The following is a 13,788-nucleotide window of genomic DNA, read 5'->3' as shown; positions in this document are numbered from 1 at the left end:
ACACACACACAGATGCATGCACAAACACACACACACACAAATGCATACAGACACAGACACATACACACGCACGCACGCACACACACACATACACACACACACACACAGGCACACAAAGCTGTGCATGCACGCACACAGAGAAAACTCCAGAAAGAGCTTGAATGCCCAGGATCTGCTGACACACGAGAACGGGTTCCAATCCAGAGGGAGGTCAGGCAAAGTAAAGGCTACCTGGAACTACATGCATAACCTGAAACACCAGGACCTGTTTACTGAGGGGTGACCGGATGCTGATCAAATCAAGCTTGTCCTCAGACAATCCTCAGAAGCTGGCAGTGTGTAAACAGCCAACAAAGCTTCTGGAGTGAATCGAGGCATGTCCTGCACAAAACAACCCAGATACGACCAGTGGTAAAGTTCAGTGTAAAGTTTACAGGCATAATTGCTGTTCAACAGTGGGTCTTTGAGGACACTTCAGCTTAATAGCCTAATAGAACAAACATGACAATAAAAACTGTGAGCCTCCTTTAGTGCCTGAGCTGCTAAGCACAGCAGAGATAGGCTGAATAACAGACTGCACGCAAGTGCAGCTTTGCTCAGTCACAGGTAAATTCCCAGAAGGAAAGTTTCAGGTGCTCAGTAACTCGGCATGTAAATTCCCAGAAGGAAAGTTTCAGGTGTTAAGTAACTTGGCATGTAACTTCCCAGAAGGAAAGTTTCAGGTATTTAGTAACTTATCACAATTCTGATCAGCAGGGTTTGTCTCACTGCATTTCTGCAATAGTGGTGCTGCAGGAATGCATTGCAGTTATGCTTGGTATGTTTCCCAGCATACGAGAATACTCTACTTCCCCTCTTCGTCCACGCAGTGGGCATGCACATGCTTATGCCTGTATGTTCCTACCTGTATGTGTTCGCATGGATTTGTGTGTGCCTGTGTTTTTTTAACCTGTTCACTGAATTAGTGATTTTTGATTTTACACCAAACTAAACCATTACGCAGCACTTTCATCTTGGCAACCACACTTCTGCAGCCGGATAGGCTAAACGGCCATTTGTAATGAAAATCCAGGCACCAGCAGAAATGACGACTCTCCATTATAATATTGCAAAGCAACATATATGGCACATATTCCATGTACACATTTTAAATATATGGTTACAATGGGCACTCCTTCAGACAGTTGGAGTGGCAACTACCCCAGAGCAGTCAGAACACACTGGTTTAGCCCCCCCCCCCCCCCCACCCCCAATGCAGGCAGGGATGGATCCATCCCATGGTACTTTCGCAGCTGAAATGAATCCATTGTTATTGATAGTCAAGTTTCCAATTGATGCCACCGAACAGGGCCGGCCCATGGCATAAACGCTCTATGCGGTTGTTTAGGGCCACAACCGCTAGGGGGGGGGGTCCCACACGACCACAAGGGGGGCCACACGATCCAATGTTTATCTAAGGTGAATAAGGTTATTTTCGTATTGACGTTATTCATCCCCTATCACGGAAGTAGTGGTATAAATTGAAAATGGAACGGCAACAGAACATTTCATAACAATGTAATGTAGGATGGATTTTACCAAGTAAACCCCCCCTCCCCCCCCCCCAGGGCCGGCCCTTGCCACCGAATTAGCACTTGCTCAGTTTCAGAAAGAGTCATAAGCAAAACCTGTCTTTCGCTTTATTTTGTACCAAGACTTATATTTGAGCTCAAAATTCTGTTCAGACAGCTGAAGTAAGGTACAGTCCCAAATGCAAACTAATGGAGCAGAGAAAGAGAAACTTGGCATGACCCTGACACAAAATATATTTCAAGAAGACTAATGTGATAGCTAAAACAAACTAAGTGACGTTTTGGACATGCAGGTCCTTTGTCAACTTAAAAATCTCTTTAAACAAGAAATTTTAACTTGCTAATCTCGCCAGCTGTCCAGAAAAATCATGTGATGGAACCAGAGAAGTATTTAAGATGGTTTCTTAAGTCCAATGAAGGGCCTGTGCACTCAGTTTGTTGTGTTAAATTACTGAATGGGAGCCTTGCAGTGTGCCGAATGTTGTTTGTCTTATCATAGCTTGGATTGCTGTTCTCTCCAGCACCTGCCCAAATAAGGACAACGGACGTGCGTGCTATTACCACGCTTGATCTGATAGCTGAAACATTATGTTTCACAACAAAGAACGTGACACATTGTTGTGCTTGTGAACTGCGCTTGTAACTATTTGAGTGTGGTCGTGTGGCTACTTGATCCGCATCGATACATTAATCAAGCGGGAATTATTATGGTATTGAAAATGTGATGGATTCTACGCCCTACCATCTCACCAGATTTAAACCCTCGACTGCTCAGGGCCCCAGTCCAGCAGTCTGTTATACGTGTGTGCTTTAATGTGTTAGTCTCAGCATTGCAATCAATGGGAAACTATCCAAATTTATGCTCTGGTTAGCCATAGAAGACACACTCTTGTCCTGGTGATACATTTCAGTAACTGGCCACGTCATTACCAGTGTCACATGGCATAACTGCACATTTAACCTGAGCTGTCTGGCGCAAAATGGCTGCCGTGCATCACCCAGGAGGGTGCTACACATTGGTGGTGGGTGAGGTGAGTTCCCCTTCACTGTAAAGCACTTTGAGCATGCGGAAAAGTGCTATATAAATGTAAAGATATATATATATATATATATGAACCTGAGGGACAAGCTAGGCAAAGTTATCTATTTAGCTAGAGGCAGCTAACTAATTATGAGGAGAGTCATTCTTTCCTCATTTCTGGCGAGTTTACCAGAACACTGAAAAAAATGAAGAATGCTGTTCTTGCACATCACTAAAATTGACACCTGAAAAAATAACCCAAATTATGTTTGGTAACAAAGTTAAGTTTTTGTTTTAAAAGCCATAGTCTAATAAAACAAATAACCAAAATCGAATGCTTGCTTTAGAGTGCTGTTGCCTTGGAAACTGATTTTGATCTTTATAAAGAGCTACTTTTTTCCCGTCATGCCTTGAAACTTCACACAAAAATAAGTCAGGAGTTGGTGTTCTTGTTCAACAGAGATTAGGTCACTGATGACATTTAAGTCAACTCAGACCTGTGGGGACAATGTATCAACAAACTGAAAACTGTGTGCAACAAGAAAGCAAACACAGGCTATCAATAGATAAAAGAACTGTTCGCTACACCTTGCCTGAACCTCTGACCTTGGTTTTCATATTGCTTGAGATCTGAGATAACAGAATTAGCATCGGCCCTCAGGGCAGGGATGCACCCTGTGCATATCCGGCCAGTGTTGACTGTGGTCAGGAGTCTCCAGGAGTGGTCTATGAGCCCTATAAACCCAGCACATACTCAGCTTTGAACTCTGAACACTGAAAGTTCCATCACCCTGCGGCTGAAGTGGCACCATTCCAATCTGATACACCTTCTGAAAATTAATTATGAGGAGTGACCAAGGACAATCACAGGGCAAAAGATCTCCTGTACTATAACTCCTGATAACAACCGCAGCCTCCTGTAATTAACAGTCAGTGTAGACAGAAGTTATGCCAGAGCTGAGCATCTGGCGACTGTAAAGAATATGTGATGGAGCCACATAACCACATAACAACCTTTCCTCAGGTTTACAGGCTTTAACCCCCCCCCGACCCATGAAGCCTGTACACAGTTACCACCACCACTACCTAAGCCAGGGTCAAACTAAATAAACAAAACAGGGTCAAAACAGTCTGAGACATATTCTTTCAGTGGTGCTAAACTGCAAGCAGTGTACACAACCTTATTTGATTGGCTAGTTTACTTCTGATGTGATACCAATGAGCTGATGCCAATGTTTCCATTACGCTGGCCTGCGGCAGGACGCTCACCTTGTGCACGCTCTTGGGGTTCTCCAGCCAGGCATAGTACATCTCCTCCACATAGTTAGAGCTGGTCCCATTGAGGAAAGGCTCAGCGGCCACAGGCGCGGTGTAGCACCTGATTGGCCAAAACGTCCTGGCCATGGCTGCTGGCCTCCGTTGCGAAAAGTTCCGATTGATCCGAGAGGCCGCGATGGGCTGCAGCCTTGAAGCGCAAGTCCTTAAGCGGTGCATCGCAGTCTTTTACAGCACACTTCTCTCTCCGGCCTCAGCAACCCTGCTGTTTGAGCACAAACCCAAAGATCCCTGCTTTTCCACGGTCTCCCTGTCTGGTGTTCCACTGGAATCTCCTCACTCTGCTTTGTCTCCTTTCTTCTGTGGTCCTCTTTTCTTCTTTATCAGTCTACCTAAAAAGGAATGATTTGGGGATTCGTTTTGGTGCAATAAAAACAACAATCGAGTGTCCTTTAAAACCAGTTTTCATGCTACGCTATCTTAATCAAGCCATTAATGCTCACAAACTTATGTCTAGTTAGTATGCTGAATAAACAGCCTACCTCCCAAAATACAGCGCTCTGCTGCGTACCATTCTCAGTAAACACGCTTCTCTATTTTTCTCTATTTTATCAACTTAAGTTTTCCAAATGATAACGATGGGAAAATTCCTTGTTACTTAGCATTTCAGAAACATAAATTATTTGGGTGCAGAAACATTCCAATTTGATGCATTATGTGAAAATTCATTAAGGGGTGTGACCAAGGACAATAATGGGCCAATGGACAATCAGTACTGTCACACAGCACCAACTCCTGTCCTTCAGAAGAAGAGAGGACAGAAGGTATGCAGGGTTTGAGTGTCTGGTTAGTCTGTGGTGGAGCCCTTTCCTCTTGAATTGGGTGAGGTAAGAATATGTATGGCTGGTTACCCCTGTGGAAGGGTTACATCAATCTTTGTGTGTCTTTGTCTTTAGTGTCTTGTACAAAGTATATAAGCACACAAATACAATTTGGACATGCATAACACCAAGACAAATTATTTCATATGGGCAGAGATGTGTGAAACTGAGACAATGCAAGATGATCAGTAACGCTATTGGAATACTGGAAATGTGGAAGCCTTGTGACAAATTTGCCAATGGAGATGGATAGCCACCGGACAGCAGTAGCCGCAACCGAGAGGGGAGGAAAAAGATAAAACTTTTTCTGACCTTTCCCCTGTCTATTTACATACGGCTGAAATGCCGCATCGGCGTTGCTAATGCTAGCTAATTTATACGATACCTAATTGCCTATACAAGTCTGAGTTTGGTAAATTAGTTTGTGGAAGTAAAATTAAGTTAGACAAACATGATAACAATTAGCAGAAACATAAACAAGGGGATAAACTACATGTACTGCCTAGGCAACGTCGGAAAGTTGTGAAATTATATTCTTTCAGTAGCTTGACCGGTGCCCGGTAGTGCTTTAAAACCCCATCAAAGCGCCAAGAAAATCATTTGGTTCTAATTCGCCCCTGAAATTTTTAATGCTTTGCACTGAATTGGTTGTCATAAATTTGGCCGCCTGGAGAGCTGCGTATTATGCAGCTATTGGAGATTCGTACCATCCATAACTTTGTGTTCCCCATAAAAAGTCACACAAAAACACGGTCATTGGAAACAATGTTACACCGGCCGGCTTTCTAGTAATTCTTTGTTGTTGCAACTTTGTTGTTGTTTCAGCAGTTGTTTACGACCATGAAATGCACTTTTGTACGTCGCTTTGGATAAAAGCGTCTGCCAAATGAATGTAATGTAATGTAATGTAATGCAACTGTTGCGAATAGCCGGACAGCCAGCGTGCGAGTTAGTTTGCTGCCTTGTTCGTTTCCGAACTGGTAGCTAACAGGCTAACTACATTATATAGCACAAGTAATTATTGTGTTAAGTTATCAATCAGGATGAAATGTACATTTAAACACCAATAGAGTAAGCTACCTTGGCAGATAACTCGCAATGCATAGTGCACTGCAGTGAGAAAACACTCCGATTCCAGCAACACACATCTGCCCGCTTGGTAACTCCAATTTACTTCACACAAACGGAGCAACGGAGCGCTAGTTATTGTATTTAATTTATTGCCTTGTGACCGCCAGTGCTGACGAGAATTACAAGGCAAGCTATCTATGTATATTTAAAAAAAATCAAATGTCAGGAAACAACGAGATTACTTACTTAAGCTCTGGTTGAACGCGGCTGAAAGTAGAAAGCATGCGTTTTCTTGCGGATTCAATTTAATACACAAAGCCGGGATACCCACTGACTCCCACTGCGGGAACAGAGAATGTTTCGATCTCGGGTCTACTGCGTCATATGGCTCTGACGTCACGACAAGCTGATGGCATCAAAAAGCATACACTGCCAAAAAAAGGTACACACTGCCATCTTCGGCTCCAATAAGCATGAACAGCAATCAGTTGAGCATTGCTCTGTACAGACAGGCCTACTACGTACACTGCACTCTGTAGATCATTACCGAGCTGTGAAATAATATTATTTATAGAGATCACGAGCAAGTCCAGCTGCTTACTTGACTGAAAAAACCTTCCATCCTGACTGAGAGTGTTTCTGTAACCTAGGCATGACCACTCAGATCAGTGGAACTATTTATGTTTCGGTGAAACAATTTGTCAGTGTAAATTACTTGCTGTTTTTGAAGCAGCCCTGTATGTATGTGAATGGCATGTGAAAATGTAATGAGCTGGGATTTTGTCTTTATCTTCACTGACCGCCACATTAGGTCCACTATGAACGCTTTTATTATTTATTTATTTATTTATTCATTCATTCATTCCTCTAAAACATAGACATCACAGTACACATTAATACAATGTTACAACTTATCATATGTACTGCTTTAGGCTAATATGCAACACCTGTCCCAACATAGGCTTTTAACCCTTCCCATATAATAAAATAAATATATTTTGTAATGATAATGGGAAGATATACTTATGTGTGTCCAAGATGTGTGCCAGGACCTGTTGTAGTTTCATACAGAATCCCTGTCAATGGTCGGCTAATGAATATTATGCAGAGATGAAGATCCAGAGTGAAAGAATACATTGTGAATAAAAATTCCAGTGCAATTTTCTCTTGCACTCTGGCCTATGTCATTTAGCACACATATGTTACACACCCATTCTTATAAAATGGTAACAGGCTAGTGTACCTATCTCTACACCTTATAGTCAATCATATGGCTGTACATCCTTCTTAGCCTACTGTCCTTTATGGGCCAAATTCCCACTCAAAGTCATGGTGCACTGTGAAAGCCACGAAGACCCCCCAAGGTAACAGAAATAAAGGTAAAGAGACTAGCATACTTTCGTCAGTTTATGAGTCATGCATCAGAGTCATGTTAGTGCCAGCCAAATGGTTTCCTTCAGTTAGCAGAATGCATTTAGCAGCTGGCACTGGTAGTGGTTATTTGATAAACTTTGGTCTCTATTGAGAACGAAAGGCGATGGGGCTTTATCTTATGCTTATCTGCTATGTCTGCTATGTATTCAGCTTAGATAACACCAGGGACACCCTGTAGCCACTGGTGCTCATATAAATTCCAATACGAGTCTAGTAACTGTAATAGTCAATTCAGGGTAGATTCCAAAGTCTGTGTTTATATAGCTGAAGCTGACAGTAAAGGCAATGACTTGGTCTTGTAGAATGACTCCATAGAGCAATCAGACCCAAACAGTGAGGCTGCAAAAAAATGGTGCTCTAGACTAGAATATTCTTTAGACATCATCATCAGGGGCTGCTGGGTGACTTACCCTGCTTTCATGTGGCGTCAGATTTACGGTCCACACGCGGGAAGGGCCACATGAACACCTTATTCATTTGGATGATCAAGTCGGGGAAATCGGGATTGTACGTAATCGTTCTCGCAAACATGACTGCACAAAACACGGAGTCCTGCAAAAAGGGTAAGTCCTGGTACATACTCTACGCAAGGCCTTTCAATGGTTACAGCACATACTGCTAATCCACAGTGACAGCCTAGCCTAGCCTGGATGGAGTGAGTAACACTGGAGCAGAAATAACTACTTCTTTGTTTGTTGGACAGTATTTACTAACGGAAATGCATGGAATTGCACCACAAGCTTGCGTTGCGTTACAAAATTTGGACCACACATGTTGCTACACAAGAAATGAGAAATGCCCCTTGCGTTTCTTGCTGAATTGTTGCGTGTAACCGGCAAACGTGTGGTGCAATTCCACACGTTTCCACTGAAGGCGCTAAATGTAAATGAGAGACAAATAAATGTCAAACTTCATCCCATGGACATTCAATTCCACCCCTCCCGCATCCTGCAGTCAGATGTAATTAGCCAGAGCTTTATGGCAAGCCGTTTTACCTTTAATTCATTTCTAGAAGATATCGCAAATTCAAATTCTATCTAGTTGGAATGCAAATTGTTGATATCAGAAATTCAATTGTAACTAGTTATAATGTGTATTTCCAATATCAGAAATTCGATTTTAAGTTAAAATGCACATTATTGATACTGGAAATTAAATTTTAACTAGTTAAAATTCCAATTCTTGATATCGGAAATTCTATTTTAACTAGTCAGATTCAAAACGTTTTTCTCATTCATTTCAATTTTGACCTAGTTAAAATGGAATTTGACCTAGTTAAAATGCCAATTTCTGATATCAGAAAATCAATTACTGATATCAACAATATAATTTCAACTAGTTAAAATACATATTTTTGATATCAATAATATAATTTTAACTAGTTTTAATTAGAATGTCCAATTTTAACTAGTTAAAAAACAAATCTTGATATCAAGAATTCATAATTTAACGAATTAAAATTAAATTCTTGATATCAAAAATGAAAGGTCCCATTGAAATGAATTGAATTATAACTAGTTACATTTGAATTTCTGATATCAAGAATTTGCATTCTAACAAGTTAGAATTGTATTTGCGATATCCTCTAGAAATGAATTAAAGCTAAAACTGCTTGCCATAGAGCTTTGGTCAGGGAGGCAGGGAGCTTGTCATTGGGATGAGTACACATATCACATTGTCCAACAGTGCCCTTCGGTGGACAACTGTGCGGCCTACATGCTGCATAAACTGTACATGGTCATCATCAATTTAGTGGCATTAACCTGACTTTTACCAGTGAACTGAAATCTTTTTTTTCATTCACAGCATTTCTTTCAGTCATTTTATCATAACTTAGATTTTTAACACAATGCAAATTTCAAAGCACCCCTGGAGAAATCTCATGCCACGCACTTTGAAAAACACTGGTATAGATCACTAAAAGGGTAAACTTTTATTGTTAAAATATACCATGAGGAGTGGTCGTCTTTGTATTGAAGATGCCATTTTATTGATAACATCTTAACACATTTCCTTAAAGTTAAAGAACACAGATAGCACATCTGAGAACAGACCAGTAATAATCAGAGAAATATGATTCACATAATAATCATATATATATATATATATATATATATATATATATATATATATATAACCTCATATATAGAAAAACAAAAGAACAAACACTGAGGCTCATCTTCAGAGAAACTATATATATTTATATGATGAGTTTTCAACAGAAAAAAAATGTAAAGGGGATTAGTAAAATGATTGAAGAAACACTACGGAGTTCTTCGCTCAGAGTTGTCAGGGCAGCGGAGAGTCAGGAGTGTGGAGACTTCAGTTTTTATGAAGAACAAAGACTCACACATGCACACACCCACACAAATCGGGTTTCCTACTCTGCACTAGTGCCCATAATCTTGTGTAGAGACGTGTAGAGTCTGCATACACCAATCCTGCCATTTCCAGCATCTTCCAATTAGAGGTGGTGGTAGAGTTTTCGTGAGCAAAGGCTTATTAAAATGATATGAAGGGACACATCAACCTGCTATTCCTAATGTAAAGATTGCTGGTTAGTTAGTGCCCAAAGTGATCCAAGTAGCCTTTGTGAAAAGTGAATTAAAACCATTTGTAGTTGAAAACTGTTTTTACTGTTCGGAAGTATTGAAAATATTGGAAGTCAGGCACCTCGATTACACCTGTGTTTCCACTTTTTTATCCGTGATACCCTCACTTACAGACACACACACTCTCATCTTGAGTGACTATCCTCTGCCTTAACAACAAGGAGTCCTGTATAAAAACATGCCTTACAATCATAATTGATGATGTCCTCATCATCAACATCACATTGTCGTTTTATCTTGAGACAAAAATACTTTATGCACGTACAAAGCTCAGAAAATAGATAAAGGTTCATATATTACCAGCATTCAGTAAAAAAAAGAAAATAAGAACACCTAAACTTATCTTCCTGTCAAAATGTTCATGCAAATAAATGCCATCTATGATATAACCAGGTAAATGTAGTTTTACAATATATTTTCTTTTTTTAAAAGTTTATCTGATATATATGTATTTTAATTATTATTTTGCAATGCTAAACACACAAAGAAGAACATATGAACAACACTTTGTCAACATGCTGCTATATTTCCTGTGGAGGGGGAAGAGGAGTCACATGATCAACAGGCTGTTTCACAACCTTATTTTTCTGAAACAAAATGTCAGGGTCTGACCAACCCCACATTTCACAGAAAATAAGGGCCAAAACCCCAATCAAACAGCAACGGCAACAGCAAACATAAATTACAAATGTCCACACAGGTTCTCATGTGTATCAGAACACAGGAAAATACTTTACATGAGTTTTAAATTATAGCATTAATAATTATACCTGTCTATGATGTCACAGCTTTGTTCTTTTTTTTTTAGGTCAACCCTAATTTTTCAGGAAATGAGGTGTGATAGTGACACACCCCATTTGAGAATCTTTCATGTGACCTGCATTGCCTGATTAGCAAAATTCTCCTTTTCATGTTAAGGTTGAAGGAGGGGTAACACCACAAAAACAAATAAATGCACAGAACCATGGTAATTATGAGTAGCACATCAGGAACATGCAAAAATCAAACAATATGCTGTAAATAAATAAATAAATAAATATAAACCTGAGGACTGACTTAACAGCGTCCATTTTAACAGCTAATCTGTCTCTTCCCTTTCAGATGGCTCAGTGCACTGGAGCCCTATGTTGTGCGTGAGAGGAAACGCAGGGGAAGGTGCACTGGCCCAACACACTGCACTGTTCCACTGCAGGACAACTGGGACCGGGTCTGCCGGACCACTTCTCCCTGGGAAAACGCTTCACCTTTGGGCTCATACACATTTCAATTTTCTTTCACAGTGTCCTGGATTCCTTCATTCACCCTTCCAACATTTCAGTCCCCACTTGCCAATTGCAAAGCCCAAGGAAACACAATGCCGGAGAGGTAGTCTTTTTCGTTACCCTCTCCAACAACACATCCTGCTCTCTTGAGAAACCCGGCAGAAGGGTCCATCGGTTGTTGTCATAGCAATCACAACATTTCGAACCCGTGTCCACAAATTTTCCACAAGTTCCAAAAATTCCATTTGAAAAACAAAACAGAAAAAGCAAGAGGAAAAACGATGTAAATGCAACTAAAAAAGTCATAGTTTCTCCATAAATTATGTACAAAAAATAGCAAGCACTGCATATACAGAGTAATGCATTAATGAAAAAATAACAATAACCACAGTAATAAAAATATAAACAAAACACAAAAGACAAAAGACTGTGACGAGAGGTACAAGGACTGGATTTCATTCAGATGAAGCCTTCCTGAAAAAAACACTGGGTCCAACCTAACACAAAGCCACAGAGCTACTCCATAGCCCCTACAACCTGAGAATACCCAGAACAAAAAACATTCTCAGAACATTGCTGTAATATTGCAACCTTGCAACAATGCTATTACAACATATTACCAACATTGTGAGAATGCTTTATGTTAGCTGGACTGTTGCTCCTCCAAAAAAAACCTTCAGGGTGGCAAGACCTACAAAGATGCCTCACGGTATCTCTGCTCTTCATTTTCACTGTTCACTTTCGAGAAACGTCCACGAGCAGCAAACTCGTCCGTTCCCCACAGCTAGAATCTAGCTCTTGCCGAAGATGTGATAGAGGAACTTCCAAGTCTACTTCACTTGCAGTTTTGTGAAAGCATCAAACTAACTTCCTTCCGGCAATCCCCCATCAAAGAGTTCACCTCTCCCCCATTGCTCCCCTCTACAGAGACGAGTGCCCCCGTTTTCCCTATTCATGCACAGAGGTGTCCCATTGCCTGGCAACCACATGCCTCCCAAAGTCTTATGGGATGTGTAGTGCTATACAACATGGAGAATGTTGTTCGGTTTGGCTGGTGCCTGCTCCGTGTTAGAAAATTTGTTTAGCGATGGCAAACGCACACAAACACACACAGTGGTGGAGCACCACGTCTGGTACAGAATGACTTGCTGTTGAATGGGGCTGTGCATCGGGTACAGCCAATGAGGCGCAGAGGAAGGGGGGCGCCTCCCACCCTGACTCTCGGGGGGCGGGACTCATTTGAGTGCTGGAGGCCGTGAACAGTTAACGGAAGGTGATCGATGCGACGACGATGATGGAAGCCGACAGAGTGTTGAAGGCTTAAACACAGGCGATCTTCTGCGCAGGTGAGCCACGCCCAGCTCTGCTGACTGTGCCGCTGCAGCGACTGATGGAACCTCCCGGAATCCTGAGCACTCAGGCAGGGACAGACCTGACGCAGCAAACTTTAGATTCACCCCCTGAGACATGATGCTGAAGGAAGCGAAAGGAAGGACAGAAAACAGCGACTGTACGCGGGCACACCCCCTGCAGGTCCATCCCTCAGAGGGTACAGCTGATGAGCTCCAGCAGCCAATGACATCTTCAACTGCTGAAACAGGCTTCGGCCTCCTCTCCCTCCCACACACACACACACACACACGCACACACACACGCACACGCACACACAGACGGCCTCTAACCCAGCGCACACACCCTTCTGTCTCAGAAGACACTTCTTTCGTTCGAATCCCAGGATGTTTAGCACTACCATTAACAGACAAAATACTGTGGAAAACTGCCATAAGAGATCTTTTACTCGAGCACAATTTTAAAAAAACAAAGCAAATACCAAAAAAGTCATGCCTACTTAAAAAGATATATTTAAAATGAATAATCTTAATTAAACTAAAAACCACTGGAATCAATAATATTTTTTTTAACCAATGAAATATACAATCGCCATAGTTAGACTAACCATCATAGTAAGAATAATCATAATAATAATTCGGTTTAAAACTTTACATAAGGGACACATACTTTGGCGCGCCTGTGCACTGTGACTCAAAGACAGTCGCAACACGAGCATGACATGAACAGTGTGGCAACAGAAAACACACTGAAAGGGTTCTAATACTGGGCTGATAAAACTTGAGTCTTTTTTCCACTCTTTGAGGTGCTAGCGGCTGTTGTGGCTGCAGCTGTACACTTTTGCCACGTGGGGTCATGGGGCGATAGTTGGGGGAGGTGGGGGTGGGAGGTGAGGGGAGGTTTGGGTCATTGGTGACTTGGTAGGTTGGCAATCGGTTGGGTGGGGATTTTTTTTGGGGTGAGGGGGTTTTGTTGGCAGGTGCAGTAGTTAGGACAGCCCAGCAGATGGCGGTAGTTGTAAAGACATGTGCATGCGGTTGAGGACGGGTTCCAGAAGTGGGAGGGCCTTCCGTGGTCATGATCAAAGCTCTCCCAACTCCGGACTCGTTCTCCTTCCTTGCTTCTTCCTTCCCTCCTTATCTCCCTCTCTTCCCCTGGGCACTTGACAGCCATGGCCGCAGCGGTCTTTCCTAGAAAAACAGATGCGCACACGTACACACACACACACACACACACACACACACACACACACACACACACACACACACACACACACACACACGCACACACACACACACACACGCACAACAG

General features: G+C 41.8%; 2 protein-coding genes across 4 annotated transcripts in view; both read right to left on the bottom strand.

Annotated features, from left to right (window-relative positions):
• Positions 1–6,261, bottom strand: part of LOC135239833 (2-oxoglutarate dehydrogenase complex component E1-like) — a 32,821-nt gene extending 26,560 nt beyond the window's left edge. Inside the window, exons 1-2 of one of the 3 annotated variants that reach the window (XM_064308811.1) lie at positions 6,066–6,261; positions 3,862–4,259 (exon numbers count right to left, since the gene is read on the bottom strand). In XM_064308811.1, coding sequence (XP_064164881.1) covers positions 3,862–4,086 — 225 coding nt within the window. In that variant the 5' untranslated portion in view covers positions 4,087–4,259; positions 6,066–6,261. The remainder of the gene's footprint in view (positions 1–3,861; positions 4,260–6,065) is intronic. The other 2 variants (XM_064308812.1, XM_064308813.1) reach the window with 2 other exon arrangements.
• Positions 6,262–9,163: 2,902 nt separating this feature from the next.
• Positions 9,164–13,788, bottom strand: part of LOC135240005 (calcium/calmodulin-dependent protein kinase type II subunit beta) — a 72,698-nt gene continuing 68,073 nt past the window's right edge. The window contains exon 24 of the mRNA XM_064309085.1: positions 9,164–13,667. The gene's annotated coding sequence lies outside the window, so the exon portion shown is untranslated. The remainder of the gene's footprint in view (positions 13,668–13,788) is intronic.

Source organism: Anguilla rostrata, chromosome 14 (assembly GCF_018555375.3).
Source record: "Anguilla rostrata isolate EN2019 chromosome 14, ASM1855537v3, whole genome shotgun sequence".
Taxonomy (NCBI): Eukaryota; Metazoa; Chordata; class Actinopteri; order Anguilliformes; family Anguillidae; genus Anguilla; species Anguilla rostrata.
Note: the sequence above shows the minus strand (reverse complement) of the source record. Positions and strands in the feature narration are given on the sequence as shown.